The 25,924-nt window shown below is 42.4% G+C and overlaps 2 protein-coding genes across 2 annotated transcripts; one reads left to right on the top strand and one right to left on the bottom strand.

The window, feature by feature from the left end:
• The first annotated feature begins 4,754 nt into the window (after positions 1 to 4,754).
• Positions 4,755 to 5,309, top strand: LOC136823679 (uncharacterized PPE family protein PPE12-like). The gene has a single exon (XM_067079847.1). The coding sequence runs from the start codon at positions 4,755 to 4,757 to the stop codon at positions 5,307 to 5,309; it is 555 nt and encodes a 184-aa protein (XP_066935948.1).
• Positions 5,310 to 5,360: 51 nt separating this feature from the next.
• LOC136823678 (uncharacterized) lies at positions 5,361 to 23,759 on the bottom strand. The gene is made up of 3 exons (XM_067079846.1): positions 23,654 to 23,759; positions 5,647 to 5,928; positions 5,361 to 5,605 (listed from the first exon to the last, which is right to left on the bottom strand). Exons 1-3 carry the CDS (start codon positions 23,757 to 23,759, stop codon positions 5,361 to 5,363), a joined length of 633 nt encoding a protein of 210 aa, XP_066935947.1.
• Positions 23,760 to 25,924: the final 2,165 nt, after the last annotated feature.

The following is a 25,924-nucleotide window of genomic DNA, read 5'->3' as shown; positions in this document are numbered from 1 at the left end:
CGTGATTACCGAAATTACTGCAATTACCATTACCTGAGGGGTATATTGTATACATTGTCTTATTATGGTGTGGCCTTATAAAGGGCGATATATTGTGGCGTAAGGGCGTGATTACCGTGATTACCGAAATTACTGCAATTACCATTACCTGAGGGGTATATTGTATACATTGTCTGATTATGGTGTGGCGTTATAAAGGGCGATATATTGTGGCGTAAGGGCGTGGATTTACCGTGATTACCGAAATTACTGCAATTACCATTACCTGAGGGGTATATTGTATACATTGTCTTATTATGGTGTGGCGCTATAAAGGGCGATATATTGTGGCGTAAGGGCGTGATTACCGTGATTACCGAAATTACTGCAATTACCATTACCTGAGGGGTATATTGTATACATTGGTGTGGCGCTATAAAGGGCGATATGTTGTGGCATAAGGGTGTGATTACCGTGATTACCGAAATTACTGCAATTACCATTTCCTGAGGGGTACATTGTATACATTGTCTTATTATGGTGTGGCGCTATTAAGGGCGATATATTGTGGCGTAAGGGCGTGATTACCGTGATTACCGAAATTACTGCAATTACCATTACCTGAGGGGTATATTGTATACATTGTCTTATTATGGTGTGGCGCTATAAAGGGCGATATATTGTGGCGTAAGGGCGTGATTACCGTGATTACCGAAATTACTGCAATTACCATTACCTGAGGGGTATATTGTATACATTGTCTGATTATGGTGTGGCGTTATAAAGGGCGATATATTGTGGCGTAAGGGCGTGATTACCGTGATTACCGAAATTACTGCAATTACCATTACCTGAGGGGTTATTGTATACATTGTCTTATTATGGTGTGGCGTTATAAAGGGCGATATATTGTGGCGTAAGGGCGTGATTACCGTGATTACCGAAATTACTGCAATTACCATTACCTGAGGGGTATATTGTATACATTGGTGTGGCGCTATAAAGGGCGATATGTTGTGGCGTAAGGGTGTGATTACCGTGATCACCGAAATTACTGCAATTACCATTTCCTGAGGGGTACATTGTATACATTGGTGTGGCGCTATAAAGGGCGATATGTTGTGGCATAAGGGTGTGATTACCGTGATTACCGAAATTACTGCAATTACCATTACCTGAGGGGTATATTGTATACATTGTCTTATTATGGTGTGGCGTTATAAAGGGCGATATATTGTGGCGTAAGGGCGTGATTACCGTGATTACCGAAATTACTGCAATTACCATACCTGAGGGGGATATGTTTACATTGGTGTGGCGCTATAAAGGGCGATATGTTGTGGCATAAGGGTGTGATTACCGTGATTACCGAAATTACTGCAATTACCATTTCCTGAGGGGTATATTGTATACATTGTCTTATTATGGTGTGGCGCTATTAAGGGCGATATATTGTGGCGTAAGGGCGTGATTACCGTGATTACCGAAATTATGCAATTACATTACCTGAGGGGTATATTGTATACATTGTCTTATTATGTGTGTGGCGTTATAAAGGGCGATATATTGTGGCGTAAGGGGTGATTACCGTGATTACCGAAATTACTGCAATTACCATACCTGAGGGGTATATTGTATACATTGGTGTGGCGCTATAAAGGGCGATATGTTGTGGCAAAGGGTGTGTGTATTACCGTGATTACCGAAATTACTGCAATTACCATTTCCTGAGGGTACATTGTATACATTGTCTTATTATGTGTGGCGCTATTAAGGGCGATATATTGTGGCGTAAGGGCGTGATTACCGTGATTACCGAAATTACTGCAATTACCATTACCTGAGGGGTATATTGCAATACTCACTTTGTATTATGTCATCATGGTAGAGGGTGATGTGTAAGTTTGGTATGATAGTATGACACGCATTCATAATAAAGTGTGGTTATGTTTCAAATAGTCATGGAAGTGTAGTATGAAATGTGTAAGTCATCGCTTGTTACGCTTTGTATAGCACAAAGTAGATAGGGAAAGCCACATGTCATCATTCGTGACAAATGTAACATTACTTGATTACGTGTATTAGTGAAGTATTTTTCGAAGTGTTTTTCAGTCCACCATAGATTGCAGACTTCCCGCCTTTCTCTATTGCCTTGAAAAACTTTACTTGCTGCGTACATTGTTAAAACATTCTCCATTTTTGTCACAGAACTGTCATAACAGGCTTCCAAAGACAAGTTTTCGGTTACTGAGGAAGAGTTATTAAATAGTTGCTACGCAAAATTTCACGAATAAAACAATGGGAGATTAACGATATTTCAATTTGGTTTAACTTTCAATGGATAGAGTTTGTGTTTCCAACATAATCGGGATTTATTTAATTGATTCTTTTGTTGTCGAGTTAACGACTTCGGATTATCCTTCTCTAATCTGTCAGTGGAAAAACACCCGGTGAGTTTATACACGCGCTCTTCATTAAAAAACGTCTTCCCTACTTTACCACAATATTGTAAATTTTTGTTTATAACCCTGTCTCAATCCAATGCATTTGGTTGGTTTAATCGGAGAAACGTTTTTTTTTAAATAAAAAGGTTACAAATTCAAAGCATGGGCAAAAAAGTTTATGTTTTTATTTGATTTTATTGTCGAGGTTAAAATATATATACACGCATACTTTACATTGATTTTCCAAAAGAAGGAATTAAAATATGTGATTACTAAAACCTGAAAATGCATAATTAGAATAATTAACATAATATATGCATGGATCGTGCATCGTGCATCGTGAATCGTTGGATCGCGCATCGTAAATTACACAAACCGCTCAAAAATATAATATAAACACCATACAATTAGGTGTTCTCTGAATTAAAATTATTCGAGTGAATTTAAAACTAAACTGGAGTAATCTTCTAAAACATATTTGCATTGTAAATATTGATACGAAACATATTGGTTTTCTATTGATTTGTTCACTATATTTCAGATATTTACACGTTCGAAAGATGGACTTTCAAAGTCCGCTTGAAATTCATTGAAATACCGTTTTTTATATATATATTTACTATATTTACAATTTGGTGAATCTATGATTTCGCCCAGTGTAGAACTTATATATATTTACATTTTTCTTTCAACTTATACTTTCAATTTATACTTCAACTTACATTTTCAACTTACATTTTCAGCTTAGATTTTCACTTTTCAAACTCAGGCATTCAATTTTCTTTCAACATGAGTTTTCGTTTGTATATACTATACATTATCGCTAGAACTTAGATTTTCCACAAGTAGGTGTGTCAATTTCACACTTTTGTTTTTGTTCAAGTTAGTTATTTGTCTTTTGTATTTCTATTTTAGTTTTGAATCATTCTTTGAAAGATTACAAAGAGCTTGCCAAAATTGGTGAACATCCGTCTGTCACACAGTAGTATGCATATTTTCATATTACGTTATATGCTATTACCATTGTTACATATTACAATTTATTAGTTTTGATTTAGCCTTGAAAAGCTGAAGCGAGTGTTATAAATGCAAATTATAACAGTGTATGATATAACACGAATTACAATATTACTTGTGCACATCAAAAAAAACAAAATGGTGGACTGGTTATGAGGATGAGCTGATTCATTGACTGGAAAAAGTGTTTTGTATGTCAAATTTTGTTTCTTGTCTTTGAAACTGAATACTAAATACTGTAATTTATTCAGAAGTTCATTTCAGCAATGATTTCAATTCTTTTTCTGGAATCTTAAAAGAAATTTGCTCAAGTTTTTTAATGAACGTACATTTGATATTTTTGTTCAAACTGTAATTTATCTTTGTCTGTTATTATATTAATAACTAGCTTTATTGTTTATAGAGCTTCTTGAGCTTTAAATACCATCATATGGTCGTAACTCGAGAAGGTCCTTCTTAACTTAGTAAAACAAGATACCGGCAAAGTACAAAAATGTTTAATGTATGCATATGGCCATATGTAAAGTTGAATCCAAAAGTGGTTGAATGAATGTTGAATGTCAATCAATGTAAACAAACTTTTTCTTTCGTTGTTACTAAAAGAGGTAACGAGTGGTAACGATGTGGTAACGAGTGGTAACGAGTGGTAACGAGGTGGTAACGAGTGGTAACGAGGTGGTAACGAGGTGGTAACGAGTGGTAACGATGTGGTAACGAGGTAACGAGTGGTAACAAGTAGAAAACGGTGGCCCTAAGTCTCCAAATTTGAATTTCTCGATTCTGGTGTTTTTGCAACAGATGCTGATGGCTCTTGAGGTTCTGAAGCAGGACCTGGCAGATCTGGTGAATGTGCAGTAGGAATTGGAGATATAGGCGAATGTTATGGTGGAGTTGATGGATCTGACGAATGTGATGGTAAAGTTGGTTGTTTGGGTGAATGAAATGGTGGAATTGATGGTTCTGGTGAATGTGAATCAAAGATTGATGGTTCTGGAGGTTCTGCATCAGGAGTTGGCGATTCTGGGGAATGTGCATCAGGAGTTGGTGATTCTGGTGAATATAATGCTGGTGTTGATGGATCTGATGAATCCAATGGTGGAGTTGTTGATTTTGGTGAATGTGCATCAGTAGTTGATGCTTCTGGTGAATGTACAGCAAGAGTTGGTGGTTCTGGTGAATGTACAGCAGGAGTTGGTGGTTCTGGTGAATGGGCAGCAGGAGTTGTTGATTCTGGTGAATGTGCAGCAGGAGTTGATGCTTCTGGTGAATGTGCAGCAGGAGTTGGTGGTTCTGGTGGATGATCAGTAGGAGTTGATGCTTCTGGTGAATGTACAGCAGGAGTTGGTGGTTCTGGTGAATGTGCAGCAGGAGTTGGTGGTTCTGGTGAATGGGCAGCAGGAGTTGTTGATTCTGGTAAATGTGCAGCAGGAGTTGTTGAATCTGGCGAATGTGCAGCGGGAGTTGGTAATTCTGGTGAATGCAATGGTGGAGTTGGTGGTTCTAGTGAATGTACAGCAGGAGTTGGGTGGTTCTGGTAAATGCAATGGTGGAGTTGGTGGTTCTGGTGAATGTGCAGCAGGAGTTGTTGGTTCTGATGAATCCAATGGTGGAGTTGGTGATCTTGGTGAATGCGCATCAGGATTCGATGCTTCTAGTGAATGTACAGCAGGAGTTGGTGGTTCTGGTGAATGTACAGCAGGAGTTGGTGAATCTGGTGAATGTACAGCAGGAGTTGGTGGTTCTGGTGAATGTACAGCAGGAGTTGGTGGTTCTGGTGAATGTACATCAGGAGGTGGTGATTCTGGTGAATGTGCAGCAGGAGTTGGTGGTTCTGGTGAATGGGCATCAGGAGTTGATGGTTCTGGTTAAACCATCAACTTGACCATCACATTCACCAGAACCAACTAATCCTGCAGCACATTAACCAGAACCATCAATGCCACCATCAAATTCACCAGAACCGTCAATGCCACCATCACATTCACCAGATCCATCAACTCCACTATCATATTCACCAGAACCATCATTTCCTGATGCACGTTCACCAGAATCAACAATTCCTGCTACACATTCATCAAAACTATCAACTTTACCATTACATTCACCAAAACCATCAACTCTACCATAGCATGCACCAAAACCACATCCAACTGAAGTATCAAAGCCTGATGCAAATCATTGCATTCACCAAAACAACCAACTTTACCATTACATTCACCAGAACCATCAACTCCACCATTGCATTCACCAAAACAACCAACTCTACCATAGCATGCACCAAAACCACATCCACCAGAAGTATCAAAGCCTGATGCAAATTCACCAAAACCATCAACTCCACCATTGCATTCACCAAAACAACCAACTTTACCATTACATTTACTAGAACCACTAACTCCACCATTGCATTCACCAAAATTACCAACTCCCGCTGCACATTCGCCAGAATCAATAACTCCTGCTGCACATTCACCAGAACCACGAACTCCTGATGCATATTCACCAGAACAACCAACTCCATCATTGGATTCATCAGATCCATCAACACCAGCATTTTATTCACCAGAATCATCAACTCCACCATAACATTCACCAGAACCACCAACTCCTGATGCACATTCACCAGAATCACCAACTCCTGATGCAGAACCTCCAGAACCATCAATCTTTGATTCACATTCACCAGAACCATCAATTCAACCATTTCATTCACCTAAACAACCAGCTTTACCATCACATTCACCAGATCCATCAACTACATCATAACATTCACCTAAATCTCCAATTCCTACTTCACATTCACCAGATCTTCCAGGTCCTGCTGCAGAACCTCAAGAGCCATCAGCATCTGTTGCAAAAAACACCAGAATCTAAAAATTCAAATTTGGAGACTTAAGGCCACCGTTTTCAACTGGTTACCACTCGTTACCTCTTTTAGTAACAACGTTTTCTTTTGGTCTTCAAAATAGATTTACCTCACTTAGAGTATATTCACTGTTTTTTTTTGTGGTAAAATCTATTTCAAAAACTTGAAAAAAGTTTGTTAACATTCGTTTAACTTTACATGCGCATATTCAACTTTTTCTAAATAACTTACGCTCCAGTACCATTGGTTTGGTGAAATAGCTCCAATTCTGGCTTTCCAAGTTAGGAGGGACCTTCCCGAAGGCATTTAACGGTGGTTAGACTAGATACACAGACATTCATACGGTAACACAATAAAGTGAAAGTATATAGCTATAAACTCAAAAAGTCTAGCTTCCTGAAGGCACGTCTCTTCATTGTCTGCGCTGCGATCATCTTAATGGCTTCGATCCTTTCAGCTTGGAGAAAAGATTGCATCATGAAAAAGTACTATGCACTTGAAAAAAAATTAAAGCGCATTTCAACTTTTCTCGACTGTAAGTCTGAATGGACCACAATGGCATTCCTTTATTTTTCTTTTGTCCAACAACATAGAAGATTTTGTTTGAGAAGTGCAATCACAGCGTACACAAGAGGAGCCCGGGCCTTAACTAGGATTGGTTTCTATTTCACCCAATTTAAGATGGCGCAGAACTTTTTAATAAATTTTAAACGTAGTATTCTCTTGGCTATTGTTTATTAGGCAAAGTAGCAATAAAGAATTGTTGAAATATAGCAGCCAATGAAAAAAGCAAGCTATTTCTGATTGGTTGTCTTATTGATTTATTCCCCGCTATATATTTTGCCTACAATCTAAGATGTCTGCGGCATTATCAGAAAAGGTCTATTGTGAATAATAATCATGACATATATTGTTGTAAGAAAGAAACTGGGAGAAAAAAACAAACAGGAGGAGATGTGAAAACCAGTAAGCTAATGATACCATAATTTTTTAAATATATTTTTGAGAAGCTTTTCCTTAAATTTTATCAAATTATCAAGCTGCATGAATTCTTCAAGTATTGTGTTAATGGAATATAATTTTTTTTTCAAGCATATGCCTCAATTAATTAATCAATCATTCAATAATTAAATCAATCAATTATTCCTGATTATTTTTAATGCTTTAATTTTTAAAGCATTAAAAGCTTTATAAGTGCATGACATGATCTTCTGCGTGGGCATTTAGTGAAAGCTATGACTAGTTTAAAAATGTTGAATATATACGTATTTCGTAAACGCAAAAACAAGAACATTTAGTAACTATTTTCATTTTCACTTAAATCTTTCATTTTTATGTGTATTGTTATAATGTGTAATATAATTCGATAGTGTTAGATAAAGAATAGTAAAGCTAATTTTTGCTGATCCAACATTTTCTCCCCTCCCCCCTCCGACCTCTCCGATTTTCAAAAACTTTGTGAACTTTGTACAAAAAAATTTCACCCGATTTTTTATTGGATTTTTTTAAACTACTGTAGGTGTTGGCCGATAAAATTAATAAAGCACCTTTCAGTCAATTGGTGTAACCTCAAAATTAAGCAGTGGTGTTATAAAAGCTAGCGCCAAATAAGGGCCGACAGATATGTGGAAGAATCGAAAAACAGTTCTGCGTATCCTTATGTCAGTTGGAAAGAATAAATTTTGTAGTCAGTATTCGTAACACCTGGTCTCTAGACTCTTCACTCGTCCAGGATGCGATCGAGACGCGTCTACCTCCTGGCTTCAGAGGATTTTTCTTCTGGCTATATATTCGCGCCAATCAGTCTGTTTCAACTGATCTTCTGCACCCTTGATTACATGCGTCTTTTCTTCGAGGTACCTGTTCGCCCTCACGCTCCGGCTACCTTGCTGCGGCAGTCTTTTCTTCAGGAGTTTTCGACCTCGTCCAGCAATTTGACCAGTGTTACTTTTGCGCGTGTTGGAGATCTTGTTGCGTAGCGGTATAATAAAACAGAACGTCAATTTGCTTGCGAGTTCAAGCCTAGAATATTGCAACTTTTGACACGGGAATTGACGTCAATCGGAGTTTTATAGATCTACAGAGAGAATGGCCATCTTAAATTGTTAAAATCTCAAACTTTTCATCGCGTCAAACTTTTTCTGGTGCACAGAACTCCGATTGACGTCAATTCCCGTACAAAATGTCTTGATTCATTGTTTGATTGAAATTGGTTAAAAACTGGTAGCAAATTTTGTTCTTCGTGATACAGGTTTTAAATTTATTATCTATTTTGGTATCATCAAGTTAAAGCTGAAAAATACAACAATAAAACAAAGTCAGTGCAGAGTATGGCAGAGTGTGTGGCTGTATAAGCCAGCTAAAAATTTCCATTAACACGTAAAGATAATTTGGACCCTGTCCTGGCAATGACAATTGAAAAACTTGAACATTATTCATCAATTGAGCACACAATCAATTAATTCAATAAAGGCATCCTTTCTTATTTTTGATATTACATGTACATCAGTTCTGTTTTGGACTTCACATTTTGGTTTCACTTTTCATTTTTAGCAAATATCTTAGCAACAGGGTGTGCAACCATAGAAAATTAGAAAAATTTTGACATATAAATTTAAAAAGCTACCGTCAACGGCTCTAACTTGGGACAAGTGGTCATATCACGGGATGGCTGACTTTCTGGTCTTTATTTTTACTTACTGTTAAATCTCTCTTGATAACAAGTTTGTTTTCTATGAGATTTGCGACTATGTTAATTAAATGACTTTGGAGGTTCGGCAAAATTATGGCCGAATTGCTGTCCCATGTTTTGTCAGACTGTCCCAAGTTAGAGCCGTTGACGGTATCCCTCATCATTTTTGGATTGACAATCACATTTCACCCAAAATTTGGACGCTCAATATTGAGTTTTATTCTGTTAGACAATTGAATTTCAATACTATTTTAGGCGAAACGTGATGATGTATTGAATATAATTAATCTCCCCACATGAATTAATTTCTCTAGCTATACTCCTGTCTTTGAGCGTGTGTCAATTCTCCCGAAAAGGATTTGTTTATATTGGCGCGCTAAGCATTCTCCTAAATTAGCGTGCAATGATGAAGCAATTTTCCCATGCGACGTGCTAGAAAGTATTCATAATAGTTCAAGGGTTGTATTTTTGTCATGCAAAATGGATAATTTGTATGCCGGATAGCTGGCTTGTATGAGAAAAAGTTTATTATTCAATTGATCATTACGTTCGCCTAGATCCATTGGTAAATCCATGTGCCCGATTGATGCATCGGAGTTCGATAATAATCCATTTGATTGACATCTGTTGATGTCTGTCATCTGCTGTATACAGAGGGACAGAGACAGCGTAAACAATACATGGTTGGGTAGGTTCCCGGGGGGGTACTAGGGCAAGATGGGTTACGGGGATGCTCCGCTGGTCAGGGTACCTTTTCTAACCTCCACGAGTCCCAGGTAGGGTCGCAAAAACACCAAAATAGAAAATTCTTTGGAAAATTTAGGGAAAAAGTAGAAAATTTTGGAATTTCAGTCCCATTCAGGGACACTATTTTCGCAAATTTCGAGTCCCACGTAGGGTCCATTTTTCGAACCTCAGCGGAGCAACCCCGTCGGTCGACAAGGGTAGTACCCCCCGGGTAGGTTGGGTATATACTTTACAATCTTTGATAAATTATTTTCAGTGTATTAAGAAATCTTTAGGAATCGTGAAGACTGGGGTGTACCTACAGGTGTAGTTGCATTATTAGAAAACTCTTATACAAATCACCACCAAAAGGCAAGCATGAAATGATGATGGTAAAATCTCATAAATATATTCAAAGTTCTTTTGCAGAACCTGTGTAATGATTTACTTATAGAATTACAGAGAAAAAAAATCAAACTGACAAATTTAATCCATCCCAAGCCCAGCAAAAGCTCACAAACTATCTCTCAAAACATTCATTTCTTTCGTTTTGTTGTGATCCGCTATGATCCGCTCAATAAAATGTCAATCCGACGAACTGATTGATTGGATAAGATCGATTACGTCAAACTTCGAGAATGAGCCAATCAGATTAATTGAAAAGTTGAACCGGGTTCAAAGTATAACATGAGCATAACGTTCATGTAACAGCATAACATAACATTGCGCATCTGATATAACAAACATTACGGATATCGTATCAGCCGGAACTTACGATACTAACAAACGCAAACACAAACAAAAACAAACGCGCAAAATTCGAGATGTGTGTCCACAATATCATACAGGGCGTGAAGCTATGAATGCCACCCTCGGTCGCCCTCAGGCTTCCTCAGGTGGCAATACACCGTTTAGGAGTCTCGCTATCTTCACGGTACTCCGTTGCAGAGGTCGGTAAAAATGGTAGGTAAAAATGCGCACTTTAGTACTGTGAAAGGTTAGAGGAATGTAAACATTGTGAATTTTTTTCTCTCCTTTATAGAGAATGATTTAGATATTTGAACATGATATCAATGATAATTTTATAAGTCTCTCCTGAAAATTTGACAAAAATTCATCAAGAGGAAAGAAAGTTATGATTAAAAGGAGTTCTTTACATACCGTTTTTCTGCTATGTTTCCTTAAGAGAACCAGATGTTTACCTACCGTTTTTTTACGGAGGAGAGTGAATTTTCCGTGGTCGCTAAAATCAAAACAATTGAAAATTGGATTGACGCGGGCAAGGACTTCATGTATAAAAAGGGTGCTGTCGCGCCCTGGATAAGTGAACATGGGAGCAGAGCAGGGAGTTCGCAGGCTGCGCCGCAAGGCGAGCTGAAAAGGGCGTGAAGCAGCGCGGGTTGCAGGCTGCGGCTCCCGAGGGGGTGACCGGCCGGCGGGGATGCAGCATGGGCGCGAAAGCAAGCGTGTGACAGTGGAGGGAGAGGGAAGCGGGCGTGGCGAGCCCTAGCAACAACAGGGAAAAGGGGAGAGGGAGGACGGACCAGGGCACGGCAGGGAGAGCAATAGGGGAGCAGGCGAGAGGGAGGGGTGAAAGAGCAGGCGATAGGGCGCGAGCAGACCAGCAGACAAGCAGGCGAGCAGGCTAGCAGGCGAGCAGGCGGGGGCGAGCAGGCGAGCAGGCGAGCAGGCGAGCAGGCTAGCAGCGAGCAGGCGAGCAGCGGCCGGCAGCAGGGCAGCAGGGAGCAGGCGAGCAGGCGAGCACAGGGCGAGCAGAGGGAGGCAGACCAGCAGGCGAGCAGCAGCAGGGAGCAGGGCGAGCACAGGGAGCCACAGAGCCGGCGAGCAGGCGAGCAGGGGAGCAGCGAGCAGGCGAGCAGGCGAGCAGGGGCAAGCAAGACCAGCAGGCGAGCAGGCGAGCAGGCGACAGGCAGGCGAGCAGGCGAGCAGGAGCGCAGCAGGGAGTGCGCGAGCAGGCGAGCAGCAGGCAGCAGAGGGGAGCAGGGAGCAGCATAGGCGAGCAGGGAGCAGCGGGATCAGGCGAGCAGGCGAAGCAGGACCAGCAGGCGAGCAGGCGAGCAGGGAGCCGAGCAGGGAGCGCCAGAGGCGAGCAGGGGCGAGCGGGGAGCAGGCGAGCAGACCAGCCAGGCGAGCAGGGCGCAGGTGCGCAGGGAGCAGGCCAGGAGCGAGCAGGCGAGCAGGCGGCAGGGAGCAGGGGCGGCCGGCGAGCCAGCGCAGCGAGAGGCGTAGCATGCAGAGCAGTGGAGCAGGACCAGCAGGCGAGGGGGCAGTGGGAGCAGGGGAGCGGCGAGCTGCTGAGCAGGCGAGAAGCAGGGGGAGATACCGCAGGCGAGCAGACAGCAGGCTAGTAGGCGAGAAGGGCGAGTAGGCGAGAAGGTGGAGCAGGACCAGGCAGGCGAGCAGGCTAGCAGCATCAGCGAGCAGGCTAGGCGAGCAGACCAGCAGCAGGCGAGAGGCGAGCAGGACCCGCGCAGGAGGCCAGCAGGGAGCGGCAGCGAGGGAGCAGCAGGAGCAGGGGAGGGCGAGCTCAGGAGCAGGCGACAGGCTCTCGGCGGCAGCAGGCCAGGGTTAGCGAGGCTATCAGCCAGGGGAGCACGCAGCAGGCGAGCATGAGCGGTGAGCAGACCAGCAGGCGAGCTAGGGGCGAGCAGGCGAGCAGGCGAGCAGGGCGCGGCAGGCGAGCAGGCGAGACGCGAGTGCCGGCGAGCAGGCGAGCAGGTGAGCAGTGAGAGTCAGAGCAGCAGGCAGCGAGCAGAGCAGCGGGAGCAGGGGCAGGCAGGAGGGCGGCAGGAGCAGGGGAGCAGCAGGCACTAGGCAGCAGGCGAGCAGGGGAGCAGACCAGCGGCGAGCGCGAGCAGGCGAGCAGGGGAGCAGACCAGCCGGCGAGCAGGCGCGCGGCGAGCAGGGGAGTCAGGGGAGCGGGCGCAGGCGAGCAGGCGTAGCAGGGGAGGAGGCGGGAGCAGGGGAGCAGACCAGCATGGAGCATGAGGGAGAGGCGAGCAGGCAGCCAAGCCGGCGAGAGGCGAGCAGGGAGCAGGGGAGCCAGCAGGCAGGCGTCAGGGTGAGCAAGGGAGCAGACCAGCAGTGGAGCAGGGAGCAGGGGAGCAAGGCAGGCGAGCAGGCGGCGCAGGCAGGCGATCAGGGTAGCAGGGGGCAGACCAGCAGGCGCGCAGAACAAGGGGTGGCAGGCAGCATAGCCGAGCAGGCGAGCAGGGGAGCAGGGGAGCCCAGGCGAGCAGGCGAGCAGGCTGAGCAGGCGAGGCAGGCGAGCAGGGGAGCAGGCGAGGGAGCAGGCAGCAGGCGAGCAGGCGCAGCAGGGCAGGCAGCAGGGGGCAGCAGGCGAGCAGGCGAGCAGGCGAGCAGGGAGCAGGCACCCGCAGGCGAGCAGGCGAGCAGAGCAGACCAGCAGGCAGCAGGAGGGAGCAGGGCGAGCGGCGAGCAGGCCAGAGGCAGGGGCAGGGGAGAGCAGCAGGCGAGCAGGCGGGCAGGCGAGCAGGACAGGCGAGCAGGCGAGCAGGGGAGCAGGGGCAGGCAGCGAGCAGGCGAGCAGGCGAGCAGGGGAGCAGGCGAGCAGGCGAGCGGGAGCAGGGGAGCAGACCAGCAGGCGAGCAGGCGAGCGGGGAGCAGGCGAGCAGGCGAGCAGGCCAGCAGGCGAGCAGGCGAGCAGGGAGCAGACCAGCAGGCGAGCAGGCGAGCAGGGAGCAGGCGGGCAGAGGGCAGAGCAGGCGAGCAGGCGAGCAGGCGAGCAGGCGAGGCAGGCGAGCAGGCGAGCAGGCGAGCAGGCGCAGGCAGGCGAGCAGGCGAGCAGGCGAGCAGGGCAAGGCGAGCAGGCAGCGCGAGCAGGCGAGCAGGGAGCAGCACCAGAGCAGGCGAGCAGGGGAGCAGGCGAGGCGAGCAGGCGAGCAGGCGAAGCAGGGGAGCAGCCAGCAGGCGGCACAGCAGGCGAGGCGAGCAGGCGCAGGCGAGCAGGCGAGCAGCGAGCAGACCCGCAGGCGAGCAGGCGAGCAGGCGAGCAGGCGCAGGCGGCAGGGAGCAGCAGGGAGCGGCGAGCAGGCTAGCAGGAGCAGGCAGGAGCAGGGAGCAGACCAGGCGGCAGGCGAGCAGCAGGCAGCAGGGGAGCAGGCGAGCAGGGCAGCAGGCGAGCAGAGCAGCAGCAGGGCGTAGCAGGGCAGGCGGGGAGCAGCAGCAGGGGTCAGGCGAGAGGGGGAGCAGACCAGCAGAGCAGGCGACCAGCAGGCGAGCAGGGGGACCAGCAGGCGAGCAGGCGAGCAGGCGGCGAGCAGGCGAGCAGGGGAGCAGGCGAGCAAGGCGAGCAGGCGGCAGGGGAGCACGCAGGCGAGCAGGCGAGAGGCGAGCAGGGGGCAGGCCAGCAGGCGGCAGGCGAGCAGACCAGCAGACCAGCAGGCAGAGGCGAGCGGAAGCAGGCGATCAGGCGAGCAGACGAGCAGGGAGCAGGGAGCAGAGCAGGCTAGCAGACCAGCAAGCGAGCAGGCGAGCAGGACCAGCAGCAAGCAGGCGGCGCAGTCTAGCAGGGGCAGTGCCGGCCAGCAGGGCGAGGGCAGGCAGGCCAGGCGAGCAGACACAGGACCAAGGCATAGGCGAGCAGACGAGCAGAGAGCAGACGAGCAGAGAGCAGGGGAGCAGGCAGCAGGTGGGAGCAGGGGAGACCAGCAGTGAGCAGGCAGCAGGGAGCAGGGAGCAGGCTAGCAGGGCGAGCAGGCGAGCAGGCGAGCAGGGCAGCAGGCGAGGCGGCAGAGAGCAGGCGAGCAGGGGCAGGCTAGCAGGCGCAATGCGAGCAGGCGAGCAGGGGAGGCAGGGGGAGGGAGTCAGGCGAGGGAGAGCAGGGGGCAGAGCAGTCAGCAGAAGGGCATAGTCGAGCAGCGAGCAGGCGAGCAGGGTGAGCTACCGGGGCGACATCGAGCAGGGGGAGCAGGGAGAAGACCAGGTAAGGCGACGCAGGCGCGCATCGAGCGGGGAGACGGGGTGCAGGGGAGCAGGCGAGCAAGGCGATCAATGGGAGCAGGGGAGCAGGGGAGCAGACAGCAGGCGAGCGGCGAGCGGCCGGCAGCAGGGAGCAGGCGAGCCAGCAGAGCCAGGGGAAGCAGGCGAGCAGGGGGGAGAAGAGCGAGCAGGCCGGACAGCAGAGCAGGCGAGCAGGGGCGCGGGGCATGCAGGCAGAGGGCGAGCAGAGCGCAGGCGAGGCGAGCAGGCGAGCAGGAGCAAGCGAAGGCGAGCAGGCGAGCAGGCGCGCAGGAGGCAGAGGCAGAGGCGAGGGCAGGAAGCACCCGCAGGCGAGGTTGGAGGGAGCAGGGGAGCAGCGAGCAGACCAGGTGCGAGCAGGCGAGCAGGCGAGGTCGGCAGACAGCAATGCGAGAGGCGAGCAGTCGCGAGGCAAGCGGAGCAGGGTAGCAGGGCTGCACGGCGAGGAGGGGAGGCAGACCAGCAGCCCCAGCATTGAGCAGGCATACCAGCGAGCAGCGAGCAGGCCAGCGGCGTAGCAGTCCAGCAGGCGATCATGCCTAGCAGGCAAGCAGGCGAGCATACGAGCAGACGAGAGACGAAGCGACGAGCAGGGGAGCAGGCAGCAGGAGGAGCAGCCAGGGAGCAGACAGCAGGGCAGGCAGGAGCAGTGCGGCCAGAATGCGAGCAGGCGAGCAGGGGTAGCCCAGCAGGAGCATAGCTGAGAGCAGCCGAGCAGTCTACCAGCAAGCGAACCGGCCAGGGCGGACCAGCAGGAGAGCAGGCATGACCAGTCCAATACATGGCGATCAGGCATACCAGCAGTGCATTTTGGAGCAGGCTAGCAGGCGGGAGCAGCATACCAGCAGCATGTCAATGCAGCGATGCCTTCTGAGGCGAGCATTCTAGCAGGCGAGACCATCAGATTCCATCATCGATCATACCATCAGTGCTTCATCAATCATTCATTACTATCATTCTATCATACTTTTCATCAGTATACATCCGATCATCCTTCTCATATCATTATTCTATCATTTTATCATTCTATCATTTTATCATACCATCATTCTATCATTCTATCATTTTATCATACCATCATTCTATTATTCTATCATTCTATCATACCATCATTTTATCATTTTATCATGCCATCATTCTATCATTCAATCATTCTATCATTCAATTATACTATCATTCTGTCATACTATCATTCTATCATATTACCATTCTGTCATACTATCATACCATCATTCTATCATACCACCATTTTATCATACCACCATTCTATCATACCATCATTCTTCAAGAGTACCAACCTGTACTACGAAACGATAAACGTGAGGTACACTCTGATACAGAGTAAATCAGTTTGGTCACTGAAGCTCAGGAAACACGTTTACCTATTGGAAGGTAGTGCAGAGACGTGCGGCAAGAGTTGTCAAACTTTACAGAAAAATCTCTTATGAGGTTAGACTACGAAGCTTAGAATTACCAACACTAGAGTTTCGTAGAACATTTTGTGATATGGTGCAAGTCTATAAGCAATTTATTCTATCATGATACCCGTTATTTTTTTCACAAGAAACTTATCAGGTCAACCATTTCAAAATCCGAGTTAGCTAGCTCAAAAACTTTTTCGTCAAAAAAATCCGAGTGAACTATCTTGAAAATTATTTTCATGAAAAAAAATTCAGGTTAACTTAACTGAATTGGAAAATCTTTTTAAGAATATAAAAAATCAAGTTGTTAGAAACTGCAGAGATTTGAGTGACGTTCATAAATTGTATTTTCATGACGTCATAATTTAGATTGCTGACTCGAAAAGTCCTAACTCAAAGTTTTCTCGACAATTCCGAGCCTAAATCTCTACATAGGATTCCAATTAAACGGGATACCTTAAAATTAAATTTTGGCCAAGTGACAAATATTTTTCCCCGACGAAAATTTTCCCCAGCCTTAATGCGTTTACCAAATACCAGCAAGTGACGAATATTTTTCCCCGACGAAAATTTTCCCCGACGAAGTTTTCCCCGATAAGGTATACAGATGCAGCCAACGAGCTATTTCCCCAAAATATCATTTCCTTATTAAAACTATCTGTTCCCCCTTTCCAGCTGGCAACTAAGCGGGGTGTATGATTTCCGGGGGGGGTGTCTACTTTGCAAAAACAAAAATGAACGACAAATTACACCATCCATAACCCTGACCGAAAGTTACTGTAACACCCTTTTCATAACTCTTATTATTTTGCAGAGAATAACTATTAATAGTATTTATAATAAAAATCGACGCATGCTTTTCGAATCAGTTTTGAAAATAAAACAATAGATGCGATACAGACACTTACCCTCAGGGGGGGGGGGGTCGGTAGTAAAATCTCAGACATATATGAGTAGTAAAAGGATTTTTAAGGATTTTTGCTTTGGATTCTTGGATAAGGTATTTTTTCTTACCCAGGAAGTAGAAGATTTTGGGAAATTTTGACATAGAGACCACCTATCTTTTGGTTGCTTTTCGGACCAATTTTACGAAAAAAAAGCTAAATAATCATTACTTTTGTGACACATTTTTCACCTGTTTTCACTTAAGCTGGGAGCAAACCGTAAAACATGGTTTTTCAAACATCGTGAAGTTTCATGTTTGAAATCGATGTTGGATGGTTTGCGGGGTCAAAATTTCGACAATAAAATTTCCAAAAATGTTTGAAACAATGTTTGAGCAAGTTCATAATTTCTTCAACCAAATAAAGTCGCTCTATTGACGTTTTCCATTCCAAACCAAAACTGACGTTATAAAAGAAGACGTCACATTGTTAAAAAAATGTTTGAAGAGTCCGCGCAAACTATCAAACATAAAAACCTCAAATGGTTGAAGAGCCACTAATGTAATGCCACAGATTTTTAAGGAAAATTTTTTTGGGCAAATTTGGGCCAAAAACAGCTTAAAAGGTTTTTTGGGTCTGAATGGTTTAAGTGATTTTCGTATTTGGGGACATTCCTTTTTACCATTTTACATTATTCAAAACACAAGCTTTATTTTTCCATTCTAAATTTTTGTACAATGAATGATGGTATGATAGATTGATAGAATGATAGAATGATAGAATGATAGAATGATAGAATGATGGTATGATAAAATGATAAAATGATGGTATGATAGAATGATAGAATGATAAAATGATAGAATGAAAGAATGATAGATTGATGGTATGTTAGAATGATAGAATGATTGATAATGGTATGATAGAATGATGGTATGATAAAATGATAGAATGATAGAATGATAGAATGATAAAATGATGGTAAAGGAATGATAGAATGATAGAATGATGGTATTTGGTGTAGCCATTTCCTTTTAGAATGACCATTTGATACCTATGATCAACAAGACACAGAGCTTTATTGATTTCCATTCTAAATTTTTGATACATGATAGAAATCTGAATGGTTGATATGAGAGATTGTATGGAATAGCTGATGAATGCTCGATAATGAAGAATGATTAGAATGATAGAATGATGGTGTGAAATGATTAAAAATGAAGAATGATGATGATAGAATGATAAATAATGTAATGATGATATGGAATAATGATGATGCTATAAAATGAGCATGATAGAATGATAAAAATTGGATTAGAATGATAGTATAGAATTATAGAATGATGGTATATGATAGATGACTGATGATAAAATGATAGAGCTAGCATGATTAAAATGGATAGAATGATGAATATGGCATGATAATGATAGAATGATAGCTGATAAAATGCTAGAATGATAGAATGATTGAATGATTGTCTTAAATGATTAGATATAGAATGATAAAATGATGGTATTGAATCATAAATGATAGAATGATGAATGATAGGATGATGTATGATCGAATGAAGAAATGATAGAATGATAGCTGATATGATAAAATGATTAGCATAGATAAATGATAACTGATTTTATTTTAAAATAGAATGATTTTATGATAGAATGATAAATGATAATGATAGAATGATAGTAGAATGATTGACATGATTGGTTTGTATAAAATGATAGACTGATAAAATGATAAAATGATAAATATCGATTGATAGATGATAGAATGATAAATGATGTATGAAGCATGTATTTAGATGATGGTTGATAGAACTGATGGTATGATAATAAATGATAGAAGATAGAATGATAGCATGATAAAAATTATTAAATATAAACATGATAGACTTGATAGAATGATCGAACGCTAAATGATAGAATGATAGAATGATAGAAATGATTGGTATGATAGAATGATTAGAAGATAGAAGATAGAATGATTGAATGATGGTTTACTGATCGAATAATGGTATGAAAAAAATGATAAATGATAGCTGATAGAATGTCAATGATGGTATGCTAGAATGCTAGAATGATTAGAAAAGATAGAATGAATGATAGAATGAGGTATGAAAATGATAGATAGAATGATAAAATATAAACTGATGTTGATAAATGATAGAATGATAGAACGATTTCTGCTGAACTGGTATGTGAATGATAGAATGACTATTACAAATGATAGAATGATTGATGCTGGTATGATAGACTGATGTTATGATAAACTGATTTTCGAATTGATAGCTGAATATTGAATGAAAGCAGATGAATGATAGATGATGGTATGAAGCATGAAGATGATAGAATGATGCTTTGGAATGATAAATGATAAATGATAGAATGATAGGAATGATAAATATGATTAAATGATAGTATGATTAAATGATAGAATGATTAGAATAGCTAAAATGTAGATGATAGCATTATGAAATGCTGTATATAGAATTAGAATGATTTTATAAAATGATAGAATGATAGAATGATCGATGCATAGCATGATAAAATGATAGAATGATAGATGATAAAATGATTCGAATGATTAGCATGATAAAATGATAGAATGATAGACTGATTATGAATGGCTGGTTATGACCTTAGAATGATAGATATGATTAAATGCTGAATGATGAATGATTGAATGCTGATTGTCTGATAAAATGATAGAAGATAGAATGATAGAATGTGATTTTAGATGATGAGACTGATGGTTGATAGACTGATGGTATGATAAACTGTAAACGGAATGAAGATGTAGAAGAATGAAGAATGATAAAATGATAAAATGAAGCTGATGATAGAATGATAGAACGATAGAATGATAGAATGATGGTATGATAGAATGATAGAAAAATGATAATGATAGAATGATGATAAAATGATAGTATGATGGAATGATAAAATGCTAAAAATGGTATGATAGAATGATAGAATGATAAAAATGATAGAACGATGTTGATAGAATGCTTAGAATGATATGAGATGATGGTTAGAAGATTAGAATGATAGAATGATGGTATGATTAGAATGATAGAATGATTAGAATGATAGATGATAAAATTATGTATGTAGAATGAATCAATTGATTCGAACCATCTAATGATAGAATGCTGGTATGATAGAATGATAGAATGCTTTATAGAATGATACAATGATAGATGAAGAATGATGGGTATGATGGTATGATAAAATGATTGCAAAAAAATGATTTCGAATGATTAGAATGATCGCATTGAGAATGATAGAATGATAGAATGATTGAATGATAGAATGATAGTAATGATAGAATGATGGTATGATAGAATGATGGTATGATAAAATGATAGAATGATAGAATGATGGTATGATAAAATGATAGAATGATTGAATGATAGAATGATGGAATGATAGAATGATAGAATGATAGAATGATAAAATGATAAAATGATAGAATGATAGAATGATAGAATGATAAATTAATAGAATGATAAAATGATAGAATGATAAAATGATAGAATGATAGAATGATAAAATGATAGAATGATAGAATTATAGAATGATGGTATGATAGAATGATAGAATGATAAAATGATAGAATGATAGAATGATTGAATGAATGATAAAATGATAGAATGATAGAATGATAGAATGATGGTATGATAAAATGATAGAATGATTGAATGATAGAATGATGGTATGATAGAATGATAGAATGATAGAATGATTTTAAAATAAAATGATATGATAGAGATGATAAGAATGAATAGAATGATAGAATTATAATGATGGTCTGATAGAATGATATGAATGAAAATGATGATTTTGGTCTGATAAATGATAGAATGATAGACATGATAGCATGATAAATGATGATTATAGAAGATTAGATGAATGTATGATAGAATGATGGTATGTAGAATGATGGTATGATTAAAATGATTCGAATAATAGCATTAGAATGATAGTAATGATAAAACTAGAATGATAGAATGATAGAAGCGATAGAATGATAGAATGACTGATAAAATGATTAGAATGATAGAATGATAGAATGATAGAATGATGATGATAAATGATCGAATTTGATAATGATAAATTTGAATGATAGAATGATGTATGCTATAGAATGCTTAGAATGATAGCATGATAAAATGATAGAACTGATAGAATGATAAATGATTAGAATGATGAATGATAGAATGATTATAAATGATAGAATGAATGCAAAATGATTAAAGATGGATGATAGACTGATATAAGATAAAATGATAGAATGATAAAATGATAAAAATGATAGAAATGATAGAATGGAATGATTGAATGATAAATGATTGATGTAGATGATGGTATGATAGAATGATGGTATGATAGAAATGATGGAATAAACGGATAGATGAGAGAATGATAGAATGATTGAACGAACCAAACACAATATAGACTAGAATTAAGAATGCTTAAAATGATTAGACTGAAGATTAGAATGATTAAAATGATAAATGATAGAATGATAAATATAGAATGATTAGGATTGAATGAAGACTGAGTTGAATGATAGAATGATGGTATGATAAAATGATGATATGAAATGATAGAATAGAATGATAAAATGATAAAATGATTAGAATGATGTAGTTTAATGATAAAATGATAAATGATAGAATGATAGAATGATAAAATGATAGAATGATAGAATGATAGAATGATAGAATGATAAAATGATTGAATGATAGAATGATGGTATGATAGAATGATGGTATGATAGAATGATGGTATGATAAAATGATAGAATAATAGAATGATTTGAATGATAGAATGATGGTATGATAGAATGATAGAATGATAGAATGATGGTATGATAGAATGATAGAATGATAGAATGATGGTATGATAGAATGATAGAATGATAGAATGATAGAATGATAAATGCTGGTAGAATGATGAATGATAGAAGAAGATGATGATAGAATAAAATGTCTGAGAATGATAGAATGATAATAAAAAACTGAGAAGAATGATTATGAGTGAATTATAAATGATAGAATGATAGAATGATGATAGAATGATGGTATGATAAATGATAGATGATATAATGATAAAATGCTAAAATGATAGTTTTAATGTAAATGATTAAATGATAGAATGATTAAATGATGGTATGATAAATTAATAGAAATGATATAAATGATAGAATGAATTTAGATGATAGATGATAATGATGATGATGTCTGGTCCCGCATGTATATCGGCCTTATCATAGTTTATTTTAGGGTAGGTGACACTGGAAAATCTATTATTCGCATACAACTCTACATGGTGTCAGACGTGGGATCAGCAGTCCTCTTTAAAACTGAAATAACAAGCTGTAAGCGAAGACACTACCTCCAATCTACAAGCAAGCCTGGAAGCCCCAGCACATCCGCCGTGAGTGAATTCAAACATTTCATGCGCTGTATAACGAGCTCTCTCTTGGTTTGCTGTTGTCGCACACCAAAACCACATCAACAAATCGAACCCTAATAAACACTTCTAATACGTATTTTATAAACATTCTCATACGTATTTTATGATTGAGAGTAAACACGAACTCACTTGCAGAACATTAAACTTGCTCATCTCACAAGAAATTTAGTAAACATTGAACCGTTATTATAAACATCTCGCACCTTCCCCCATCTATCCGTGGACGAACCGCCATTATTCACGAAGATAGAAATGTCACAAACCCGAGCAACGACGCCATGCCGCCGCCCGCCCCCCACCCCGTCGATATTACGGAGATAATGGCACAACAGCTTCAAATTCAAAAACAACAACTTGCAAATCTCATGACGCAATTCGCTTACCCGCAACCCCAAATGGACCGCCACATCGCAGCTCGAAGCCAACCCGACCAACAATCGAAGCAGACAGCTCAGATAACGGATGGATTATCTTCGAAGATTCATGGTCACGATACAAGAAATGGCCAAACTCAATAACCAAGCTGAGATTCGAAACGAACTACGATCCACATGCTCATCGAAGGTAAATGAAATGCTATTTAACTTTATAGGACCAGAAGTCTCAGTACCGCTAGCGAGGCCGACCTCCTCAAGTTTATCAAATCTGTAGCGTAAGACTATCCATCCAGAGGTGTCTAGACAGCAATTTTTCAACCTTCGACAAAGTGACTGTGAGAGGTGACATAATTCATCTCACGTCTCAAAGCACAGCCATGCTATGCGATTTAAAACAACGGAAGTTGTGAATCCGATGATTGCTCCCCATCCTACGCCTCCGATATGATCCTCCCAATTAATCGCTGGCATACGCAACCCAACCCATCAATCCAAAGTATTAACAGAAATCGCATCTCTGCAAACACTTGAAGATTTGACCACCCGTCTCCTTGCCCTTGAAGCCACAGATCGCGCATCAAACCCATTCAGATCACCGTTCGAGAATACCCCATCCGACGTCGCATATGTCAAATCGTCGTCATTCAAGCCGAGAGACCAACCGACCAAAGAAACAATGTTCTGGATGTGTAAAGCAATGCACCCAAAACGGACGCTTCTACTGCCCGCCTGGCAAAAAGTCTGTCATAATGCAAGAAACCAAACCATTCGCGAACGTCTGTCGCAGCCCCTCATCATCATCCGTCGCACCTATTAGTGAAGACCCGGAACCAACTGTCTCCCATCTATCATCGATCAACGCCAACCCCATCTGACTATATGGTATCCCACACGGAAATTTGACAAACGGACATTTACAAAAACAACCCCCGAACTCTCGCCAAAACTGGACATTGAAATAAATATTAATATCCCAGCCTACCGACAAATACGTAAGACCGAAAAAAAATTACCGCACAGACCACAAACATATACTACAGACGCTATCGCAAAACCCGCGCCAGACTGTACAACCGGACTGCACATCTTCAACCATCCCGAAGAATGGTTGAAAACCACAAACACAACAAGAGGTGTTTGATAATAATTCCCTACCAATCAAAGGGGTGTTATAGTCGATATCTCACGAAAACAAGCAAACAAACAACCGAACTACTCTACGATGGAAAACGAAACTGGGACGTACCTTTCCCAATCTGCTTAAAGAACCTAGAAATTATACAAGGACGTTTCCAAAGTCCACAATTGCAGCCACAGAAACAGACACTAGTGACTCACCAACGAACCAGACGACCGTACAACTCGCCCCATGCGGTTGCCCACTGAGAACCGATTGCCCACCAACCCCAACCAAAATTACCATACCCCGCTACCGAAGAACATCGTCAGGACATAGAACAATGGTTACTAATACTACTCATCCAGCGCCTTCAATGTCTGCCCACACCAAAAACTACAGATGATGACCGGAGAGAAATTCAACATAACCTTTAAACCAGACATCACACCACGCGCGATACACAAACCCATACCAGTCCCCCATCATTGGAAGGAGAAAGTTAAGAAGCAACTCGACGCCGATGTCGCTTTGGGCATCATCGAACCCGTACCGCAGGGTGTCCCGACGCACTGGTGTTCCCGCATGGTAGTCGTATCTAAAAAAGACGGCTCGCCGCGCCGAACGGTTGACCTACAAGCCCTCAACAAAGCCACACTTCGAGAAACACACCACACACCTACACCATTCCACATCGTCAGTTCAATCCCTCCGAGAACGAAAAAGACTGTTATTGATGCGTGGAATGGCTATCACAGCGTTCCACTAGCATCAGAGTCATGCGAAGCTACCACCTTTATCACCGAATGGGGACGCTATCGCTACAACGCGCCCCAAGGCTTCCATGGCTCAACGAGGGTTATACAAAAGATTTGATGATATAAACTGTCGATTTCCCCGTACGTAAGATTGATGACTCCCTACTGTATGATAATGACATTTCAAACTCCTTTTGGCACATCATAGCTCATGAACTCTGCGCCACGTAACGGGATCGTATAACCCCGAAAAATCAAATTCGCACGCGACAACACCGAATTGCTGCTTCGATGTCACACCTGAAGTTTCAGACCTACGAGAGATCATGAAAGCGATTCTCGAATCCCTACGCCAAAGAACATATCCGACATCCGATCATGGTTCGGTCTAGTTGCACAAGTATCCTACCATTCGCCCAAGCTCCCGTGATGGCACCTTCCGAGAGCTCCTAAGTAAAAAGACCCCGTTTTACTGGACGAGACACTTCATCGCTATTCGACAAAACCAACACTTGATTATCGATTCGATCAAGGATGGAGTGCAGTCATTTCTACAAACAAAACAACATGCCTCGCTACCGATTGGAGTAAGACCGGAATAGGTTTCACGTTAACCCAGAAACACTGCCAATGCATCGGTAAAGACCCGCTGTGCGGACCCGGACACTGGTATGATATTGCCGGTCTAGATTCACCACTGAAGCAGAAGCAACTACGCCCCAATTGGAAGGCGAAGCCCTCGCCCTGTTATTCGGACTTGAAAGCTGTCGCATGTTTGTACTAGGGTGTCCAGACCTCTTAAGCAGTGACACGAACCGCTCGTACCGATTTTAACGACAAAGACCTCGAAAAATTAAGAACATCAGACTTTAAAAATCGAGAAAAAACCTCCCACTACCATTCGTCGTGAAAGCGAGCCAGGGTGAAAAACATCGGACCGAAAAGCATCAAGATCCCACCTTGTCATCAAAAGTAGCTCATCGAAGAGTCAATCCGACTACATCCCAGACGACAACTATAGTGTCATCAAATGATTTTTTATCACCATGCGAGCAAGATACATAATAATAATTAGTCTCGCTTATCAAAGAAGGCTTCCCCGATGAAAACAGCAACTAAAGCCTTATACGATCTGGCCGCTCCGTAAAGAACTCTTTAACT

The sequence above is a fragment of the Clytia hemisphaerica genome, unplaced genomic scaffold, assembly GCF_902728285.1.
Source record: "Clytia hemisphaerica strain Z4C2 unplaced genomic scaffold, Clytia hemisphaerica genome assembly, whole genome shotgun sequence".
Taxonomy (NCBI): domain Eukaryota; kingdom Metazoa; phylum Cnidaria; class Hydrozoa; order Leptothecata; family Clytiidae; genus Clytia; species Clytia hemisphaerica.
Note: the sequence above shows the minus strand (reverse complement) of the source record. Positions and strands in the feature narration are given on the sequence as shown.